The sequence below is a fragment of the Gossypium hirsutum genome, chromosome D13 (genome assembly GCF_007990345.1).
Source record: "Gossypium hirsutum isolate 1008001.06 chromosome D13, Gossypium_hirsutum_v2.1, whole genome shotgun sequence".
NCBI lineage: Eukaryota > Viridiplantae > Streptophyta > Magnoliopsida > Malvales > Malvaceae > Gossypium > Gossypium hirsutum.
This window is the reverse complement of record NC_053449.1, coordinates 37,767,467-37,791,823: the sequence shown is the minus strand read 5'-3', so window position 1 is coordinate 37,791,823 and position 24,357 is coordinate 37,767,467. Positions and strand designations below refer to the sequence as shown.

The window sequence follows — 24,357 nt, the reverse complement described above, 5'->3', positions numbered from 1 at the left end:
ATTTAGACAAGAAGAAAAAGAAATTCCTTGAGTTGAAACAAGGAAATAGATCAGTTACGGAAGACTGAATTACATTGCTCGGTTCATTTTGCAATTCACCGAGAAATGTGACCCCATATTCCGTCTTCTGAAGAAACACAATCCAGATGTGTGGAATGAAAAATGTCAGGAGGCTTTTGATAAGGTAAAGCAGTACTTCACCAATACTCTAGTGTTGTCACCTCCTAGGCTAGATAAACCATTGATCCTGTATTTAACAGTGTTCGAAAATTCCATGGGATGTGTGCTAGGTCAATATGATGAAACGGGAAAGAAGGAGAAGGCGATCTATTACCTTAGTAAGAAATTTACTGACTGTGAAATGAGGTATTCGCCTATTGAAAAATTATGTTGCGCTCTGATCTGGATGACACGAAGATTGAGGCAATACATGCTCTACCATACGACTTGGCTAATTTCAAAGTTAGACCCTCTAAACTATATGATGGAGTCAACGGCACTGAACGGAAGGATGGCTAGGTGGCAGATCCTACTCTCTGAATTTGATATAATGTACGTAAATCAGAAGGCTATCAAAGGGAGCGCGATAGCAGAATATTTGGCCAGCAGAGCTTTAGAAGACTACGAACCTCTAAATTTTGATTTCTCGAATGAAGAGTTGATTTATGTCGCAACCGCTAAAGAGGATTCCCACGAAAATTGTCCTTGAAAGTTAAATTTTGACAGAGCTTCGAATGGTGTAGGTAATGGGATTGGGGCAGTCCTGGTGTCCCTTGAAGGAGATCATTATCCTTTTACGAGTAAATTGGATTTTGATTGCACCAATAACATGGCTGAATATGAAGCTTGCATCATGGGCATCCGGGTAGCCATAGAGCGAAAAATTAAGATACTAGAGGTATACGGAGACTCTGCATTAGTAATATACCAGCTCAAAGGGGAATGGGAAACGAGAGACCCAAAGCTAGTCCGCTATCGGAAATTGGTTCTGGAATTGATTAAGGAGTTTGACAGTGTAGGCTTTTGTTATCTCCCACAAGACGAAAACCAGATGGCTGATTTTTTGGCCACCGTAGCCTCTATGATCAAAGTCAACAAACCAGAAGATATGAAGCCTATTCAGATCAGCATTCATGAGACCCCAGCTTCTTGCTATAGTATTGAAGAAGAGGAAAATGATGACCATCCATGGTACCAAGACATACTACGATATGTAAAGAACCGTGAATACCCCAACCGTGTGACAAAAAATGACGAAAGGACATTGAGGAGACTGGCTATTGATTATGTCCTAGATGGGGAGATTTTGTACAAAAGGGGAAAGGATCAAGTATTGTTAAGATGCGTGGATGCTGTGGAAGCTAAGAAAATTTTGGAAGAAGTCCATGAAGGTATCTGTGGAATGCATACCAATGGCTTCACAATGGCCAAACAGATTATGAGATTCGGGTACTATTGGTCCACCATAGAAGGGGATTGCATTAATTATGCCAAGAAGTGCCATAAATGTCAAATTTATGGTGACAAAATGCATGCACCTCCTTCACCACTTCACGTTTAGACTTCTCCATGGCCTTTCTCTATGTGGGGAATGGATGTCATCGGGCCAATATCTCCAAAGGCTTCTAATGGGCACATTTTATCTTTGTGGTTATTGATTATTTCACTAAATGGGTGGAGGCTTCTTCATATGCTAACGTCACGAAATCAGCAGTTAGCAGGTTTCTGAAAAAGGAGATTATATGTCGATACGAGATGCCTAAAAGGATCATATCTAACAATGCACTGAACTTAAACAACAACTTAATAGCAGAAGTTTGTAGTCAGTTCAAGATCAGACACCACAATTCGTCACCGTACCTCCCAAAAATGAATGGTGTCGTGGAAGCAGCTAACAAAAATATCAAGAAAATTGTAGGGAAAATGACCGAAACCTACAAGGACTGGCACGAGAATTACCTTTTTCTCTCCTAGCAATCGAACATACGTTAGGACTTCTACTGGAGCAACACCTTTTTCTTTGGTTTATGGGATGGAGGCAGTCTTACCCATAGAAGTTGAAATCTCTTCTCTTCGGGTATTAGCTGAACTAAAGTTAGATGAGGTCGAATGGATTCAATCCCGATATGATCAGCTTAACTTGATAGAGGAAAAGAGGCTAAAAGCTATTCGTCACGGTCAGATGTACCAGAAACAAATGATGAGAGCCTATAACAAAAAGGTTCGTCCCAGAGAATTTCACAAGGGGGACATAGTGTTGAAAAAGATTCTTCCTCTACAAAAAGATTTTAGAGGGAAATGGATGCCAAATTGGGAAGGTCTTTATGTTGTAAAGAAGACCTTTTCTGGAGGAGCGTTGATTTTAAGCGAGATGGATGGTGAAAGCATGCCAAATCCTGTAAACTCAGATTCAGTCAAGAAATATTTCACTTGAAGAAAGAAGACTAAAGTGAAAACCCGTAAATGGCACTTTAAGTTCAAAAAAAAGGAGAGGTCAAGGTGAAAACTTGTAAAGGGCGCTTTGAGACCAAAGGGGATTTGAGTTGAAAACCTAAAAAAGGCAGCTCAAATTTTGATGGGACATGAGGTGATCAGAGTAGCTCAAATTTTGATCAAGATCTGGGGCATGTGGTGGTCTCGCTATACCTGAATCAACAAGAAAAAGGTAGGCGACATCTTGGGGCATCGACAAAGTACTGTAGATTTCCTAAATACATATCAAATTCAGAATGGTCTTTAGAAAGCTTATGCAGGGAAGCTCGTGCTGCGATATCTGGGGCACCTGTAGTCATCTTATTTATTTTGAATCTTGGCAAAATTCGATGTCTTGATTAATATATTCATTTTCAAGCTTTGCTCTCAATAAAATTACATCTTGTCCATTGTCTTTTTTCATCTTATCTTAGAAAAATTTGCTATCTTTATTAACTTATTCATTTCAAGATTTATTCTCAATAACATTTTGTTAGTCCATTGTGATAATCTTTTTCAAACGTTGAAATAACGATTAATGGACTGAATGTTCAAGCAAAAGGAGTTTTGTATATTACTCTGAAAATTTCTGAATAATACAGGAACCTGAACAGGATTACTGTTCAGAACACGCCAAGTTTAAGGTTTGAAATGTTTAAGAAGGAAAAGTCTAAATTAAGACTATCCTTTCGAGTTTTGTTATGCAAACATTGATTAAACAAAATAATAGGATGTTGTATTGGTGACAAAGCTTCAATGAACAAACAAGCAATGATCACTGAATGATAAGAAGAGGTTTTCTCAGAAGAGAAAGTGTTACAATTGTGCATAAACATTTGGTACGACACATTGGGAATGGTGTAGGAGACCAAGGAGATTCAGATCGTGTATCCCCGATTTGCAGTAGGAGAGATTTGAGAAGGAGCCAGATCTTATACTCCTAAATTACAACAGGAGGAAGATGGTTTTGAATCCCAAAATTACGGTGGGCTTAACCTTGAAAATCACAACGGATTGAATTTTGAAGATTACAGTGGGGGCAATTCGACCAAGTAAGAGATGAGCATTACCAACCAGACAAGATAGTATTCTGACGTGTTGGCAATAAAGCCTTATTGAACAATGGGTAATAACAACTCAAGCATTGAGGGATCATTTTTCATGACATTTTGCATTCATGCACGCACATTTAATTAGGAGATTTTGATTCATTCTTTATCATAACATCCTAATCATTAAGCATAATTAGGTCCATTATACAGGTCATGTTCCCCAAAGAATAGATCGATGAAGATGGCAGATCTTGCCTTCCTGGACTGACAGCGAAGCAGATCGAAGAAACCATGGTTTCCAATGAAAAGATTAAGACCACAACGGCAAATCTTACTTCCCAGGCAGTGCAATGGAACATATTGAAGCTACAACGGCGAATCTTGCTTCCCCGACATTGCAATTTAAAAGATTGAGGCAAATCTTACTTCCTAGGCAGTGCAGCGGAACAGATTGAAGCTACAACGGCGAATCTTGCTTCCCCCGACATTGTAATTTAAAAGATTGAAGTCACAACAGCGAATCTTACTTCCCTGGAGGTGCAGTGGAACATATTGAAGCTACAACGGCGAATCTTGCTTCCCCGACATTGCAATTAAAAGATCGAGGCCATAACGGCGAATCTTACTCCCTGGCGTTGCAGTGGAACAGATTGAAGTTACAACGGAAAATCTTGTTTCCTCGACATTGCAATTAAAAGATCAAGGCCATAATGGCGAATCCTACTTCCAGGCGTTGCAGCAGAATAGATTGAAGCTACAATGGCGAATCTTGCTTCCCTGACATTGCAATTTAAAATATTGAAGCCACAACTGCGAATCGTACTTCCCTGACGGTGTAGTGGAATATATTGAAGCTACGATGGCAAATCTTAATTCCCCGACATTTGCAGTTAAACAGATAGGAGAAGCCAATCCTATCTCCCTGAAGTTGCAGTGGAGCGAATTAAAACCAGAAATCTTATCTCTCTGAAGTTGTAGTAGAGCAAATAGCATCCAGTCTTATCTCCCTGAAGTTGTAGTGGAGCAGACAGAAGAATCCAATCCTATCCCCTTGAAGTTGCAGTGGAGCAGACTAAAACCACAAATCTCGCACCCCTAAGTTGATGCGAAGAAGATTGAAGCTACAAGTCAGATCTCCCTGAAGTGCAGTGGAGTGGATTGAAGTGACAAGACACAGTGGACTAGAATGAGGCTACTAGAAGAAGAGAAGCATTAAAAGAAGTCGAGACTCGGTGAGGTCGGGAAAAATTGGTCTTTCTTAGTCTTTGCTATGTTCCCGTTACACGACAACGAGCAAAGAGGGGCAGCTGTACAAACCCATTTTGCCTAGGCCCAAACCCACCTAAACCTAAACCCAAAACCCATTACAAACTAAACTTAAATAAGCCTAGACCTAGCTCAATTAACATAATTACCCCAAACCCATTTCTAGCAGCCTAAAATAAATAAAAACAGAAAAGAAAGAAAAAACCTAGCCCTAGGTGCGCCGCACCTAAGGTATTCAGACCCAACTATCGCCACCGCTCCTCTGACCAGCGCCACGCAGCCTCACCTGCTCCACCAACTCCTCTGGCACCTGTAAGGGAGAATACACGCAACAACAAGTACAACGGAAGTAGAAAAATAGTAAAAATTGTTGTAATAGGCTATAAATGGCCGAATATCATCTTTGTAAGGGGTTCGCCATTTAAAAAAAAGGAAAACATTGAAGAAATAACAAAAAAATAGTTTGAAAAGGTGATTTTTTTTCTTTCTATTTTCCTTTTCTTTTCGTTTTGTTTCTTATTTATTTTCCTTTCACATATGATAAATAAAAGAAAAGCAAAAAAAAGTGAAGAGGAACCTTACTTACGCCGCGCCGGAGGAGGAGAAGGCGAGGGGATTTTGCCCATTTTCAGGTCTTTGGCCTCTTTTTCCATGAGCTTCGGCCCCAGATCCGTGCCTAAGAGACACTTGGCTTCGAAAAAGGATAAAAAAGATCCAATTTTGAGCCACCGGCCACCGCACGCGGTGGTGCTACGGCGGAGGCATGCCGGAGGCCTAGACCAGACGATGGTCGGACCTGAGAGAGAGAGAGAGCTTTCTCTCTATTTTTTTTTTAAAAATGAGGCTAAAATGTTTTGTTTTGGTGTTTTTTTTTATTTTTATACTAAATATGAAACGGCATCGTTTCGGTGAGAGGGGATCCGCACGTTGACCCGACCCGACCTGAGGGTCCCCGCGTTCTGGGACGATTGGGTTATTTACCCATTTGGTCCTTCCGCCTTTTGGGGTGTTTCAATCTAGGCCAATTTGCATTATTTATATTTTACAAATTTTGCCCTAATTGTTTTTAATATTTTCAATTTAGTCCCGCGTTCACTGAAGCAACATGTGTCCCAATAATTGGGATATTTTCTTATTTGGCCTTCCATCCTTTCACGCGCGTCACATTTTGGTCATTTTCGTCTTTTTTTATTTCAAATTCGCCCAGTATTTTCGTTTTACTTCGATTTAGTCTTTTTTTTCAGCAGCTTTATCATTTTGTTCATTATTTTTATTATTTTTATTATTTTTATTATTATCTTTACTATTACTATTAGTATTATTACTAATATTATTATTACTATTATTATATTTACACTTATATTTACTTATATAAATCTTAGATAATATGTGACTTATTATATTATTATTATATAATTACTTACATATATACAGATATACGTATATATATTTTTTTATTTTTTAATACATACATATCTTAATTTATATCCATATACATATATATATCTCTTTACATTTTTAATTGTATTCACTATTTATTTATTTCATTTTTATCATTGTTTTGAATGAATGTTTTAATTTTATTCGTTTATATATGTTGTTATTTTGTATGTTGTAGGTTCGACTTTTTATTTATTTTATATTGTTGCTATTGCTTGTATCATTTTTATACTTTCGTATTCATTATGGTTTGGCCATGCATAACAACAACGTAATTTATTTTCACATTCTCTACTACGACTTTGTGTTTTATTTTACTCGATATAACAAAATTTGTTTTAAATAAATAGCATTTCGTGTTTAGATCTGAGAAGATCGTACCCTAACTTACTGGGCTTCGATTTTCACAATACATCTAAATGCACGAATTTTTTTTAAACTCAAGTTTTAAATGATCTCGGGATTTTAAAAAAATCACGTCTTAACTTACTGGTCGTGGTCTCCCTTTTTTTAAATCCGAGATAGCTAAAATATCTTTTAAATAAGTAATTTTCACGTATCGAGAATTTAAGATATTGTGTCCTAACTTACTGGATGTGTCTCTTTCTCGATCAATGTGAAATATGCCCCCTTTTCCCGAAAATTTCAACATTTCAATAGAAGGATCGTATTTTTAAAATTCTTCAAAGTTTTCAATTTTCGGCATTAAGACACTAACTAATCAACTAGGTACCAATTTTGGGCGTTACGAGGGTGCTAATCCTTCCTCGTACGTAACCGACTCCCGAACCCATTTTTTTTAACTTCGTGGACCAAACTCGTAGTTTTAATAAAATTATATTGTTTATTAAAAGCAACCACTTTTTGAGGTAATCCAATCACACCTCATAAATAAAAGATTTGTGGCGACTCTCGTTCTCGTTTTCGTTTTCAAAACCCAAGTCGACCCCGTTTTACCAAAAAAATGGTGTCAACAATAAGAGTACGGGGGCCTAGTAAGCAAAGCTACACATGAAGGGCCTAAATTAACGTAGAGTTGCCACTAACCAATTAGGGCTAGGTTGGTTAGCCACCTATCGTCTAAAAGTCTAAAATTAATACTACGAAAAAATCCTAAAAGTCTAGACTCGATCTCATCACCAAATTTCGGGTTAAGGAGTACAGTTATGTGTGGGAAAGGTTATAACACCCCCACAACGCCTATCCGGGGATAGTCCTACGGGGTCTTAGGAGTTAGGTTTTTTTTATTTAAGCATATTAATGTCTTAATCTAGGCTAAAATCTTATGGAAATCTTAAATAAAAAACTCTATAGAAAATGCCTTCGGTTTACTTGTAACTCGATTAAGATGTGTTCACCAAACTTATCTAATTTGAAACTTAAATTAGAGATTTTTACTTTTAACGTGAACCCTAAAGGATACCTAAATAATTCTAGTAAAATAACTTCAACTCCTAAAATTAATTCTATTTTAGAAATCTAAAAAAAGCCTAGAAATTAAAAATAAATTAAGAGAAATATTAAAATCCATCTACAACTTATTCGATCTTTTATTATTGTTATTATTTTTTTCAAAGATTTAATTAATAACATTGAACCTATTAAGATCTTATGAAAGTATCATATGCCAGGTTTATGATTTATCTTACTTTAAAATTCTTGATCTAAGGTTTAAATTCGTCAAAATTCTAAAATAATATATCTTAAATGACATTTATAAGCTTTCTTAAAAAGTTTCTAAAATAAATACTTAGGAAGACCTACTCATGATTTACAATTCACCTACAAAATTATTTAGTTTTAATCTTGAACAAAGTCCTAAACAATATTTACATATTAATTTAAGATTCTAAAGAGGAATCCTATACGATATTTAAAATTAGTTTAAAACCCTAAAAAATATCCTGCATATTATTTATAATTTTTCTAAGGTAAATGGTAGATAAGATCTTAAAGACTAACCTAAATCCAAATGTAAAAACCTTATGGTTTCATTAAAATGTAACACCTACTTAACTAACTTCATGTCAACATTTATAGGATGAAAAAATGACCTAAAGTTCCCTCTTTTAAAACGAATAGTAATAAAATAGGAAAATTAATTAAATTGGCTAAAGTTAATGAGAAGTTAAAACTCTTTCAAAAAGATGAATAATAAAAAGAAAACTTAAATAAATGAAATAAATAAGATCATGACATGATGATGATAATAATAACAATAATACACCTTATTTATAATACAATAAAAGAATCAAAGTAATATAAACAAATAATATTAAAATGTATGTAAAGGGAATGTGTAAAACAAACATAAATATAAATGAATATGAAAATAAATAAAGACGAAATAAGAATAAATAAAAATTATACAAGTGTGAATAAATATAAAACATTAAAATCAAGTGCATAATTGACATTAAATATATAAGGTATAAATGCAAATGAAAGGGAATATATAAGTGTAAATAACTTATTAAGGATGGAAACAAAATGACATAACTTGATTTTGGGACTAAAAGATAAAAAATGTGGAAGACAGAGGACTGATGTAGAAATTAATTTGCTTTTAATTTTAAAATTTTGGATTAAATCAAATGTTTAAATAAACAAAAAGAGTTACGGGTGTAAATAGGCCAGAGAGTGAGGGCGGCACTGCATAAAAGAGATATTTTTAGTAAATTTTAAAAGTAAGACGGTGGAAATAAATTATCCATTTTGGCACCTATAAATAGGAGAAATCTATTTATTTTTTTTTATTTTAACCTCATTTTTTTCAAAAAAAAAAAACTCTTCCAACAGCTCTCCGACTTTCGGTGGTGGAGCTGCTACATACGGTGGTCAGATTTTTTTTTTACAAAATCAAAGTTTTCTTTTAAAAAAAATCACTACTTTTCTTAAAATTCAAAGCTTTATTTCGAAATAGTTGAAAAAGATCAAAACTTTGTTTTAAAATTTTAAACTTTTTCCTTAAAATGACTGAAAAACAGATTTTTATTTTTAAAAATCTAAACTTCCTCTTTTTTTTAAAAAAAATCACTATTTTTCTTAAAAATCAAAATTTTGTTTTCAAAATTTAAATGTTTCCTTTAAAATGACTAAAAAATAGATTTTTATTTTTAAAAATCTAAACTCACTTTTTAAAAAAAAAAATCACTATTTTTCTTAAAAATCAAATTTTTATTTCAAATAGTTGAAAAAGATCAAAATTTAAAAAAAATTAAACTTTTCCTTTAAAATGACTAAAAACATATTTTTATTTTTAAAAATCTAAATTTTCTCTTTTTTTAAAAAAAATTACTATTTTTCTTAAAAATCAAAGCTTTATTTCGAAATAGTTGAAAAAGATCAAAACTTTGTTTTAAAAATTTAATCTTTTCCTTTAAAATGACTAAAAAATAGGTTTTTATTTTAAAAAAATCTAAACTTTCCATTTTTTTAAATAAAAAATTTTCCCAAGATCAAGCCTGTTGTTTTTTAAAAAACCTTTATTTTAAAAAGAAGAAGAGAAAAAAAAGGATTTTTGGGGCTCCTAGGGGCGGAGGATTGACGGTCCGGTGACGTCCCCTTCATCGGAGCCCAAAACCCAATCCCTCATGACATATCTATAGAAAAAAGGAAAGAAAAAGAAATAACATGCTTCTTGTTATTGTTCTTTTTTTCCCTTTTTTTATTAAAAAAAAGAATATGAAAAGCCTCCTCCCTCTTTTTTTTCTTTCATTTCATTTCATGTATATATACTATTTTTTAATCTTGTTTATTTCTAAAAAAAGATAATAATAATATTTAATAATAATAGTAGTAGAAGTAATGATAATAATAATTTGGGCCCTTGACAGGCCCAAAAAGGAAAGAAAAAGAAAAGAAAAACAAAGGCCTCCAATTGACCAAAATCGGGTGGGCTTCGAATAGACCTAAGAGAGAACAAATATTTAAAGGGAACAAATGCGCCTACAATTGGGCTCGGACAAAAAATGGTGTCTACAATGTGATCTCCAAAACGATCCAATCAACTGCTCAAATGCGACAATCTAAAAGGAAGAAAACAAAACGAGGTAAGCTTGCTTAAAGCTTAGTAAGTTCGTAATAAACTTAAACACAACGTAACTAATATTTATAATGTGCTTGTGCAATTAAAATTCATACTTATCATTCCATAATCACTTACACCTTTCACAACATAACCAAATAGGTTAGTACATCATTTCACACAATCTATTAACATGATAAGCACATGATTCACAAATAATTCATATTCAACATCTCCATTCATTTCTTTATCTTGTTTTGCTCAGAGAACTATAGTAAATTAACTTTGGATACTCGGGATAAATTTGCTCACACAAGCTGACAATCGGGACATTAACCATTACTTGATGTTGCTTACACAAGCTGTCGAGAATATGCAACAAATGCTAGATTTTAGTCATCAGTATGATATCCACCACCAATACATAGTACTTGATAATATAACACCGACACAAAGTGCCTAATAACTGTAGCACCTGTACAAAGTACTTGATAACTGTAATCACCAGCACATAGTGCCTGATAAGCCCTAATGACATGTCATTTGTATCCTAATCATTTACTAAGCTCACACGGGTTTAATTCAATTTCCATACTCTTTCCATCTTTACACCATAGTATCATGTTGAACATGATCATATACATTCCATAAGATAATACAATTTAATTCAAACACGTACAATTGTCATACCTTACAATTCAATCTCTTATTTTCATTTTCAAATGTTTTCTCAACCAATCATATCAACATATACTTTATACACATACATAATATGAACTTAAGAAATTATTAAACATAATAAACCTAATACGAACTTACCTAAACGAGATAATAACAAACACCATATCGAGGACTACTCAACAATTTTCTCCTTTTCACGATTATCGATCGGTTGATATGTTTCTTGATCTATATAATAATTTAATTCAATTAACCATTTCCAATACCTTAAAATATCTAACTACATGTATTTGACCCTTTAAAAATATTTTATATTATTACCTTGAACTTTTACCTTTTATTCAATTTAGTCCCTAAAGTTGAAACTTACACATTTATCACAATTAAGCCCAAAATATGCTAGTTGAATTTACCCCTGTTCATTACAAGCCATAATTAATGAAAATTACAAGAATTTCATGCTAAGCTCAATATATTAACATTTTAGTACCTAAACCTAAAATTAACCAAATTCACTTTACAAATAGTCTTATTTAACAACCAAGATTATTAACCTATCATTAGCATCACAAAATTTCAAGTAACAACAATAGAAATTATTAAAATCTAAGACAATTTAGCAAATTAGTCCCTAGGTTAGCTAGACTAAAACAATTTAACAAGTTAGTCCCTAGGTTAGCTAGACTAAGTTACAACGATCTCAAAAACATAAAATTCATGAAAAATGGGTTAAAAGATAACTCACATACAATGGCAGAATGTATTTGTAGTTTTGAAGCTTTTTCTTTCCTTAAAAATGGTGGCAACCATTCGGTGGAAGAAGAAAACTAAAAAGATGATGGTTTTCATATGTTTAATCATATTTTTAATATTTATTTAATTACTTAATTACCCCTTATTTAAACATACATTATAACTAAATACAATGTGCATAATCGTCCACTATTAGCAAACATGGCATAATTTCCTTTTAAAACCATTCAATTATTCATTTATGATCATTTAACACATATAAATTAGTAGCGGTTAACTTTTGCAACTTTTATGATTTAATCTTTTTTCCTTAAATTAACTATCCAAACGTCAAAATTACCGAATCAAATTTTAAAATGATACTCTAATAACCTTGTAAATATTAAATAAATAATATTTATTGACCCACTAGTCGGAATTGTGGTCATGATATGACTATTTTTGACACAACTGAAAATGAACTATTACAACTCTCCCTTGAAAGGAATTTTCATCCCCGAAAATCTTACCAGAGTGTTGATATTGTAGTCTCATAGCTTATTCCAATTCCCAGGTAGCTTCCTCAACACCGTGACCTTGCCAAAGAACTTTCAGTAAAGTTATCCGTTTATTTCTCAATTCTTTAACTTCCTGAGTGAAAATCTTAATCGGTTCCTCACTGTACGTCGTATCAGACTTTAACTCTATTTCTACCGGAGATATCACATGGGACTGATCTAACCTGTACCGTCGCAACATCGATACATGAAATACATTATGAATCTTTTAATCCAAACGATAAGATACCGACCCTATTCTCTCGAGAATCTCGTACGGACCAAGAAATTGTGGACTGAGTTTTTCTTTTCGGCCAAAACAGAGAACTTTCTTCCACGGTGATACTTTCAGAAATACTTTATCACCAACCTGGAATTTGATGTCCTTTCTTTTTAAGTCAGTGTACAATTTCTAACAGTTTGAAGCAGGTTTCAAACATTCTCGAATAACCTTAACTTTTTCTTTGGTTTCACGGATCAAATTTGTTCTAGAAATCTTTATATCACTCTATTTAGTCCAGAACAATGGAGTTCTGCATTTTTGACCATATAAAGCTTCATACGATGTCATTATAATACTCGACTGGTAGCTGTTGTTATAAGCAAATTCACTAACGAAAGAAAATTTAAGAATACAACATCAGAGCATATCTTTGAGTACCTGAGTTACTCTTTCAAACTGACCATCGGTCTGTGGGTAAAAATCCATACTGAAATTCAACTTAGTGCCTAGAGCCTAGTGTAGCTTACTGTAAAATCTAGATGTAAATCTCAGGTCGCGATAAAAAATGATTGACAACTGTACACCGTGTAATCTGACAATTTCAGAGACATACAGTTCTGCCAACTTCTCAAGTAAATAATCTATACGTACAAGGATGAAATATGCATAATTGATTAATCGATCAACTATAACCTAGATCACATCTTTCTTTCTCGGCAATAGTGGCAACCTTGATACAAAATCAATGGTGACTCACTCCCATTTCCACTCTGGAATCATAACAGGCTGTAGCAACCTAGATGAAACCTAATGTTCAGCTTTTACCTACTGCATAAAAGACATTTTGATACAAAGTTAGAGATCTCGCGTTTCATTTTTGGCTACCAATACATCTGTTTCAGATCATCATACATTTTAGTACTGTTAAGATGTAACGAATAAACACTGTTATGAGCTTCGTTTAAAATATTCTACTTCAGCTGTGAATCATCAGGTATACACTATCTGTTACGGAAATATAAGCTATCATCCACACCAATACTAAAATCGAATATCTGACCATCTTCAACTAGTTTCTGTTTAGCCAAAAAATTTGGATCATTATTTCTAACTCCCAAATTTTCTGTAAAAATAAAGGCTTAGCTCTCAACTCAACTAGTATAGATCTGTCACACTCCAACTTTAACTGAGCATTCATCGATTGCAAGGAAAAAAGATATTTTTTACTCAAAGCATTGGCGACAACATTCACTTTACCTAGATGATAATCTATTACTAGATCACAGTCTTTCAACAATTCAAGCCATCTTCGTTGTCGCAACTTCAAACTTTTGTGATCAGTATAAATGTGACTTTTTTCACCGTATATATAGTGTTGTCAAATCTTTAGTACGAAAACAACTACAGCTAACTCAAGGTCGTGTGTCGAGTAACTCTTTTTTGTACGTTTTTAGCTGTCGAAAAACATATGCGGTAATTTTTCCATTCTGTATCAGAACATAGCCCAAACCACTCAACGAAGCATCACTGTAAACAATAAATTCCTTCCCAGATTCAGGCTAAGTTAACACTAGTGCCTTTGTCAACATAGTTTTCAACTGTTCAAAGCTTTGTTGCCATTTGTCGGACTACACAAAATTTACATCTTTCTATAATAGTTTCATCATCGATAATGCCATTATTGAAAAGTTCTTAAAAAAATTCGATAATATCCATTTAGACCCAGAAAACTGCATACCTCAGAAATGGCTCTTGGAAGCTTCCAATTCAAAATAGCTAAAATTTTACTCGAATCAACTCGTATGCCTTCTGTTGAAATCACATAGCCAAAAAATCTGACTTCTCTGAGCCAAAAATCACATTTGCTAGTAGAGAATGTGAAAATAAATTACATTGTTGTTATGCATGGCCAAACCATAATGAATACGAAAGTATAAAAATGATACAAGCAATAGCAAAAATATAAAATAAATAAAAAGTTGAACCTACAACATACAAAATAACAACATATATAAACGAATAAAATTAAAACATTCATTCAAAACAATGATAAAAATGAAATAAATAAATAGTGAAGACAATTAAAAATGTAAAGAGATATATATATGTATATGGATATAAATTAAAATATGTATGTATTAAAAAATAAAAATATATATATACGTATTTGTGTATATATGTAAGTAATTAGATGATAATAATATAATATGTCACATATTATCTAAGATTTATATAAGTAAATATAAGTGTAAATATAATGATAGTAATAATAATATTAGTAATAATACTAATAGTAATAGTAAAGATAATAATAAAAATAATAAAAATAATGAACAAAATGATAAAACTGCTGAAAAAAAGGACTAAATCGAAGTAAAACGAAAATACTGGGCGAATTTGAAACAAAAAAAAACGAAAAGGACCAAAATGTGACGCGCGTAAAAGGACAGAAGGCCAAATAAGAAAATATCCCAATTATTGGGACACATGTCGCTTCAGTGAACGCGGGACTAAATTGAAAATATTAAAAACAATTAGGGAAAAATTTGTAAAATATAAATAATGCAAATTGGCCTAGATTGAAACACCCCAAAAGGCGGAATGACCAAATGGGTAAATAACCCAATAATCCCAGAACGCGCGGACCCTCAGGTCGGGTCGGGTCAACGCGCGAATCCCCCTCACCAAAACGACGCCGTTTCATATTTAGTATAAAAATAAAAAAACACCAAAACAGAACATTTTAGCCTCATTTTTAAAAAAAATAGAGAGAAAGCTCTCTCTCTCTCTCTCTCAGGTCCGGCCATCATTCGGTTTAGGCCTCCGGCGTGCCTCCGCCGTAGCACCGCCACGTGCGGTGGCCGGCGGCTTAAAATCAGATCTTTTTTATCCTTTTTTTGAAGTCGAGTGTCTCTTAGGCACGGATCTGGGGCCGAAGCTCATGGAAAAATAGGCCAAAGACCCGAAAATGGGCGACATCCCCTCACCTTCTCCTCCTCCGGCGCGGCGTAGGTAAGGTTCCTCTTCCACTTTTTTTTGTTTTTCTTTTATTTATCGTATGTGAAAGGAAAATAAATAAGAAACAAATTGAAAAGAAAAATAAAATCGAAAGAAAAAAAATCATCTTTTCAAACTGTTTTTTTGTTATTTCTTCAATGTTTTCTTTCTTTTTTTAAATGGAGAACCCCTTACAAAGATGATATTCGGCCATTTATAGCCCATTACAACAATTTTTACTATTTTTCTACTGTCGTTGTACTTTTTGTTGCGTGTATTCTCCCTTGCAGGTGCCAGAAGAGTTGGTGGAGCAGGTGAGGCCGCGCGACGCTGGTCAAAGGAGCGATGGCGGTAGTTGGGTCTGAATACCTTAGGTGCGGCGCACCTAGGGCTAGGTTTTTTCTTTCTTTTCTATTTTTATTTATTTTAGGCTACTAGAAATGGGTTTGGGGTAATTGGGTTAATTGGGCCAGGTCTAGGCTTATTTGTGTTTAGTTTGTAATGGGTTTTGGGTTTAGATTTAGGTGGGTTTGGGCCCGGGCAGAATGGGTCTGTACACTTATGTAGGCAACGTTATGACAGGCATGTAAATAGGTTAATGGTCATATATGTATCTAAGTAGTTTGATTATGTTTTGTGCCATTTTGAATATGAAGCATGTGTGTAATGATACAACCTATAATGGTTGTTTTGGTTGTTTGTGGCTTGAGTTGGTATAAGCATTTACTTGATAAATTTATACTTATGTATTAGGTCATTTGGTGAACTTTATTTGATGAATGTGGCAATTAGAAAATGATGTTGTTTTGAATGAATGAATAGGCTTGAAATGTAGGTATGTTTATACATGAATGGTTAGTGAATAATGCTTGAATTGTGGTGCCAATTGTGGTATATTGGTTAGGCATTTAGGTTGGATGATTCATGTTGTGTTTTGGTATGTTTTTTTTAATGTCTTTTGACAGGTTGATCAATGGTCAATTGCATGACGTGAGGCTTAAGTGAACCTAGGTTATGATTGCTTGTTTTGGAATGCATTTTAGGCACACACGTTCTACCACACGACTGTGTGCCATACACAATTATAGGGCACGACCATGTGGTTTGTTTAATTTAGGTGCAAGGTGATCCGTACGACTTGGTGAAATGACTGTGTAACCTAGGATTACACGACATCGGTCTGTTACACAGTCTGGCACTCGAGGTTTAGATTCTTTATCAACCAATTTTTGTTCATTCTGGCTTACCTCGACCTTACTTTTACTTACAATAATTTCTTACTTCAGTTCTGGTTCAGATTCAACTAACCTTTCTCCATCTCGCACAGTAATTGTATGAAGCTGCTCCTTAGGGTTAGTTTCAGTATTGCTAGGCAAACTACCTTGTGGTCTTTCCGAAATTAGTTTAGCAAGTCGACCGATTTGATTCTCGAATGTTTGAATTGACACTTGCTGATTTTTAAGTGATGTTTCAGTGTTTTAAAAGAGGGTTTCTAACATCGAGATAAACTTCATCAACATCTCTTCGAGATTCGACTTTTTCTCTTGCTAGTAAGGTTGTTGTTGGAAGCCTGGAGGAGGTTGTGCTCTTTGATTTCCTTGACCACCCCAAGAAAAATTAGGATGGTTCCTCCAATCAGCATTATAAGTATTACTGTAAAGGTTATTTTGAGTCCTAGAATTATTACCCGTATAATTTATTTGTTCGTTCTCTATGCTAGGACCGTAGGGTAGACATTCTGGATTGTTCATTCCTCATCCATTCGTATTGCACTGCATCACCGGATGTACCTGCGTAGAAACACATAAACCATTAATTTTCTTATTTAAAAGTTCTATCTGATTCGATAACATGGTGACCGCATCTAAGTTAAAAACACCTACTACTTTTATCGGTTGTCCTCATGGGTTGCCACTAATAATTATTCAGTGTCATTTCCTCTTGCATCGATCAATTTCCTAGTTGAGGGATTCAAACCGTTGTAGAAGGTTTGAACCTGTAGCCATAGAGGTAACCCATGGTGAGGACACCGTCTTAATAAGTCCTTATACCTCTCTCATGCATCATATAGAGTTTCTAAGTCAATCTAAATGAAGGAAGAGATATCATTCCTCAACTTAGTTGTCTTAGCCGGTGGGAAGTACTTCAGTAGGAGTTTCTCGGTCATTTGATCCCATGTAGTGATAGAACCTTGTGGTAAAGAATTCAACCACTGTTTAGCTTTGTTCCTCATGAGAAAGGGAATAATCGTAGGCAAATGGCGCCGTCAAAAATGCCATTTATCTTGAAAGTATCACAGACTTCCAAAAAATTAGCCAAATGAGTATTTGGATCTTCGTCTTGCAAACTGTTGAACTAAAAAAATTGTTGTACCATCTGAATAGTATTCGGCTTCAGTTCAAAATTATTTACAGAAATAGTGGGTCTCAAAATACTCGATTCAGCTCTAGTTAGAGTGGGCTTGGCATAATCGTACATAGTACGAGGAATAGGATTTGGATTTGCAGGATTTGCAGCAACCGTAGGAGGCAACTGATTATTCTGATTATCACCCATCTCCTTAGTAATAATAATAAATCCTCTTGCTCATCTAGTATACTCTGTTGACTCTGCCTTGCTTCTTTACGATTTCTGCATGATGTACTTTCAATTTCACTGTCAAACAGTAATGGTCCCGACGGGTTTCTTCTAGTCATAAACTAAAGGAACCTGTCAGGATCAAATAAAAAAATTAGAAAACAAAAATAAAATGCAATAAAAATAAATTTCTAAATTAATATAAATCAAGTGTTCTTAATATTTTAGTCCCTGGCAACAAAGTCAAAAACTTGATGGTCACTAAACTAACTATAATTACGACAAAGGCAAGCGCACCTATTGAACAATAGTATAGCTATGGTGAGTAGGGAATATCGTATCCACGATGACTAAAAGTACGTAGTTACTGATTTCCTATTATTTAGCCAATAAATTGAAGTGATTATTTTAATCTAAATTTACTAATCTAATTTAACTACGAACGCAACAGAGAATGACATGGGAAAATAATCGAAGATAACCAATGAGAAAGACAATACCTAGGAAATAATCCACCTAGACTTCACCTATTATTTTGAATCTGAATTAAACGATTTATTCACTTGTGTCTTGATTCGTAGAAATCCCTAAATTATGTTAATATCTCTTTCGAGAGTAAGAACAACTGACTCTAGGTTGATTAATTGAAATCTCTTTCTAATTAAAACCCCTATCGTCTCATTAACTCGATTTATAGATTCCCCTATTAGATTTGAATTTAATCCAGAAGATATATGTCGTCCTATTTCTAGGATTGCATGCAACTCCACTCAATTATGTTAGATCTACTCTTAAACAGGGACTTTTACTCCACTGAAATAAGCACATTAAACATGAATTAATATCTTAAAAATATTAAAACACGAAATAAGCATACATAAATGAGAACAAGAATCAAGTATTTATCACGTAAAAATAGAAATTAAATAATTAGATTCATCATAGGTTTCATCCTCCCTAGGTATCTAGGGAATTTAGTTCATAACCCTGAATAGAAACATCTCAAAGTTAGGATAACAACAAGACATAAAGAAACTCAATAAAACTTCGAAGGAAATTAAATGGAGATCTTCGATCTTGAAAGAGATCTGCTTCCGAGTTGATTCAGATGAGGCTCTTCAAGTGTTCTCTTCAATCTTCTCTGAGTGCTCCCTTAGATCTTCTTCTAATTGGTATTTATAGACTTTAGAATGCTGAAGAAGCCTAAAAATTGGGTTTTTCTGCGTATTTGGAAAGCAGAGTGCGATATCGACACTGGCTCACACAGGCGTGTGGCTAGCCCGTGTGGATCTTAGAAACAGCTCTATTTGCCCGATTTTGGCACATTTTTAGCTCTTTTCAGACCCAAAGGCACTCCTAAGTATAAAAACATTAATTTAAAGGATTAGGATCATCAAATTCACTAATTTACATAATTAATCATCTAAAAACGCATTAAGAATGGGATTAAAATATGTTACTTTTACAGTTTATCAAATGAATTATTTTTCTAAGGTGGAAAAATGGCCTATTTAAAGGCTAAATTTGTAAGTCAAATAATATTAAAATAACTTGCACTAAGTAGAGTTTAAGTGGGAAACTAAAAATAGAGTTTAACTGAGAGAAGAAAAACAAAAAAATACGATGCATAACTCCACAAATCTCCACATTGACTCGTATTTCCACAACACTTTCTTTGTCAAAGCCCACCACAAGCTTATCTCAAACTATGTAGAGTATTAATTGAGTCGAAGTTGTGCTTAGAAGCTGGAAGACTTCTAGTCTTCGACTTGTGCACTGTCAAATCAAAACTGACCTAAGTCTGATTTCCATGAACTTAGTGCCCTATCTTTTCAAATCTTACACCCAAAAGAGGACCTCTCTTATACGAAATGGTCATACTTTTTTTCCCTTCTATGACCAAGTTGTCTCCATTTCAAACGAGTCAACTTTGACTCCTTAACAAACGAAGGGCGTCTTGTTTCACCAGTCACCATTGATCCTTCCAAATTTCCCAAGGAGATAAGATTTTTTAAGTCAGGCACATGCTTGACATCTAACAATGTCCTTATTGTCCCATCGTGCATTCTGATATGAACAATACTAATACCGATTACCTTACTGGGTGAATCATTCCCCATGAGCACAACACCTTCAACTGAACTATATATGGAGAACCAGTCCTTGTTGGGACACATGTGGAAAGAACACCCCAAATCCAGGATCTACTCAGATGTAAGCTCAAAGTTTTCACTTGTTGACACCAACAAGAAATCATCACCCTTGTCATTGGCCAAATTAGCACCAGCTAAATCTTCCCCGTTGCTCTCAGCAGCCCTTTTATTTTGCAGTTTGTAACAACCTTCCTTAATGTTACCTAACTTCTTACAATAGTGACATCTTTTGTCTTGCTTCCTTGATGCTACCAAAATTGAGGCTTGCTTACCTGACTTGTTATTCAAACCAAACTCATTGTCAAGTTTGTTTTTTCTCAATAGATGACCATTCACATCCTCGAATGAGAGATTACCTTTGTCATAAATCAGGGTTTCTTTGAAAGACTTGTATAAAGGGGTAAAGAGCATAATAATCGCATAGATTGATTTTTATTGTTAATCTGAACCTTAATATTCTTTAAATCACTCAAAAGAGTAATAAATTGACTGATGTGATCTCTAAGGTGCTCACCTTCATTCATGTGAAAATGTGTACAACCACTGTTTCAGTACTAATTGGTTAGCTAAAGACTTTGTCGCGTAAAGGGTTTCTAACCTTTTCCATAATATGAATGTCATTTTCTCCATCAAAACCTCCTACAACACAATATTTGTTAGGCATAATCAAATCGTGGAAAAAAGTATTTTTATCTAACCTATCCTATTCTGATTTATCCATGTTTGCAGGTTTCTTCTTTATAAGGGCCTTTTCAAGATCGCATTGAATCAAAATTACCGTCATCTGAACTTACCACAGATTAAAATTTATGATGCCATCGAACTTATTAATATCAAACTTTGTTGTTGTCAACTCTAAATGGGTTTATTACGGAAATCAAACTAGCTCTAATACCAATTTATTGGGAAAAAAACCCGGTTTCAGCAACGAACAAGTAAAATAATGAAAAAATTTAAAAATATCAAATACAAATATTTTACGTGGGAAATCCTCCGAAGAGGATAAAAACCACGGGAGAAGATAATTTCACTAAAATGACAAAAACGAAGAGTACAAAATATGGAAATAAAACTAAACCCAAAACCCAAAATAAGAACCCTCAAAATGTAAACACAAAAATTCCTTGAAAGCTTGTAAAAGCTAATGCCTAAATGTGTAATGAGTTATTTTTTTAGGGTGGAAAACGAGTCTATTTATATGCTAAATTTATAGGTCAAATAATATAACAATAACCTACACTAATCAAAGTTTAAGTGTGAAACAAAAAAAACAAAGTTTAATTGAGAAAAGAAAAATAAAAAAATATGAAGTATAACTCCACAATATGGAGATAAAGACGGGTCTTGATTCTAATGAGTTTCATCTTGAAAGCATCATTTGAATTTCTTTACAAACATGTTTTTTTCTACATGAACCAAAAAGAACCTTGTTTTTTAAAATGATCTATATATAACATTCATTTGGGATAAGAAACTAAACTGTTGGTAATTTTTATATCCACCTCATTTCTGTTTCTTTTTGGAGTTTTTTTTAATCCAAAATTAAAAAAAACTAAATATAAGAGTCAACGGGAAAATGTATGGTATAATATTAATATGTATAAAAATGAAATAAAAATAAATTAAAAACCATAACATATAACAAGGAAAAAAAAGTCTGAATTAAAAAGTAGGAGGGTGCAACATTATGTAATACCAAAAGATATGATTAAAAAGTAGGAGGGTGCAACATTATGTAATACCAAAAGATATGAAACGAACTAAAAACCAACAAAAGTTAAAAACCATGATATATAGGAATAAAAAAAATAGATTAAAAGTAGTGGAGTGCAATCTATTTTTCAAAATCTAATATGAAACCGAAAATAATATATATATATATTCAAAACACAAAATAAAACTCAATTTAAAAGCTATTTATACAGTGCATAATAATAAATAAAGGAAATGTTATAAATCATAATGGTCTTTATTTCATTATTTTTAGGCTAATTTAAGTTATAAGAAATGTTACAAATCACAATAATGGTAAATCATTAATAGGATTCTTTTAAAGATTTAGCTTTAATAACACATATATATATATTTTAATATAACTTTTCCTATCAAGAAGTGACTTCAGGCTTCTTGCCTTTCTCCTTTCTACTTAATGGGAAAGTTGATCTTGATCATTTCATGCCATGTTAAAATGAAATTGTTTCTCTACTTGGGTCTTGAATAGATTTTGTTTGTACTGAGTTCAATCTACTTGAATGTGACATATTCGAAAAAATTAGAAGCATGGGTCGACTAGGGTACTAAGATTCCCAACCGAATTGCTTAAGGTGATTGGATAAGTGACCTGCCGTCAAATATAGTAGTTAACTCGGGTTATTTCCGCACTTAAGGAGCTTATTTTCTATGCAATTTAGTATTTAATATTATATTTTCGATATCTAGTAGTTAGAATTAAATATTAATAAAATAAGTGTTTTTAACACATTTTGTGAATGTTGTGACCCATTAGGCTGACATGAGCCTTAGGTAGTTCTAATATTTTAATTGAGTATGTAAGATGAAGATTTATAGACCCAATTGAGGTGGAAGCAAAAGACGAGTGATGCACAAGTTTCTCGAGCCGTCAAAGCATGAAACAAACGATACAAGGCACAAAACACATGTCGTGTTGCGCCATGCAAGAGCTATGGCGCAACATAGGTCGACTTGTTGCCAAGTATGCCGAGGTTATTTTTGTCCATACAATCGACGTTGTACGAAGACCTAAGACGTGTCGAAGACCTAATATGGGCTACCAACATTCCTATAAATAAGACATTAGAGGTTTGATGTAACTAAGTTGTCTAAAATGCAATAAAAAAACCCTAGTAGTTTAGGACTAGGATTAGATTAATTATTCTTTTGGCTTTTCAAAACTCTTTTGTTTTTCCTCTTGGAATCAATTTCGATCCAAGAGTTATTTTATTAAAGTATTTCAGTTTATTTCTTCTTTCCAATCGACATATTTCATTATTCCAATCAATCGATTTACTACTCTGTTCTCCATTTGATATCAATCCACAATTATTTTAATATCATTTCTCTCCCAAATCAATCGTGTTCTTTACATGATTTATTCAATTGAGTTAGAGGTTATGAATAACATGAGTGGCTAAATCCCTCATGGGAGACTAACGAGTGAATGGGGATGTGATTAATAGAGGATTTAGGGTTTCTCGAGAGGATTAGTTGCTATAGATTACACATTTTTAAATCCTAGGCTTGACAACCCTAGGAAGTTATGATAGGTTAGATGAGATCGGGAGATAAGTCGAGCCAAGTAAATCGTAGTTTATCCTAGTTGAGAAAGTGAGGTTAGGAGATAAACGAGTATCAACCAATTGATTAATTAGTTGGAGGCTATGAGGTAATAATTGGTTAATCAGTAGCTAATCCACCCTAAAACACTAATCTGAAGTTAATTACAAACCCTAAAACGAGTTAACTTCCTGATTGGTTTATTGATTTTAGTCATTTGTTAATTTTCTCATTTATTTATTTTAGTTATATAATTTCTCTTATTTTTGTCTCACCACCAGTAGACATAAACTTTAGTGAACCCCCAATAGGACCATGCTGAACGATTACACCAAAGGTTCCTCGGTTAGTGGTCTTGGTGGAGGTGGGGACACAGGAGAAGAAGGAACCACATAAGGCATTGTAACAACCATCACCACCCCACCAGATGATGTAGTGCGATACTTCCCCCTTTTCAATGAAGTTCCCTTACAGGGCTACCCTCGTCTTTGCTGCTTAGTATAACATTGGCAGCTCCAACAGTAGTCTTTTATTTCTTTTGACTACTTGTATTTCCTTCCCCAGCAGAAGCACTAGAAAGACCCTCTTGAACGTTTTGCATAAAATATTGAACATCCATGTATCTGTCGATATTTCTGGATAAACTTGTTGATTCCCCCGAAGTCTCTTCAACAACAAGAGTTGTACCTGCATCACCAACAAGTCTATTATCAGCACCAACAATAATCATAGGGGGTTTGCACTACTTTCTTGATCCTCTGTAGGTTTAGAGGACCACAGATGAGGTTTTAATTTACAAAAGTTATAAAACTAATTTGTAAGCTCCTTCTTTTTCCCTAACAAAATAAGTCTTAACTCATCAGTGGTTTCATGTTGCCACAGGAAC

General features: G+C 33.8%; 1 protein-coding gene and 1 non-coding gene across 2 annotated transcripts; both read left to right on the top strand.

Moving 5' to 3' along the window:
• The first annotated feature begins 853 nt into the window (after positions 1-853).
• Positions 854-16,452, top strand: LOC107919310 (uncharacterized). Its single transcript, XM_016848791.1, has 3 exons — positions 854-1,391; positions 15,738-15,798; positions 16,413-16,452. The coding sequence occupies exons 1-3, from the start codon at positions 854-856 to the stop codon at positions 16,450-16,452; spliced, it is 639 nt and encodes a 212-aa protein (XP_016704280.1).
• Positions 16,453-17,459: 1,007 nt separating this feature from the next.
• LOC121225866 (small nucleolar RNA R71) lies at positions 17,460-17,566 on the top strand. Its single transcript, XR_005923770.1, has one exon. It is a non-coding gene; the product is annotated as a small nucleolar RNA R71 (small nucleolar RNA).
• Positions 17,567-24,357: the final 6,791 nt, after the last annotated feature.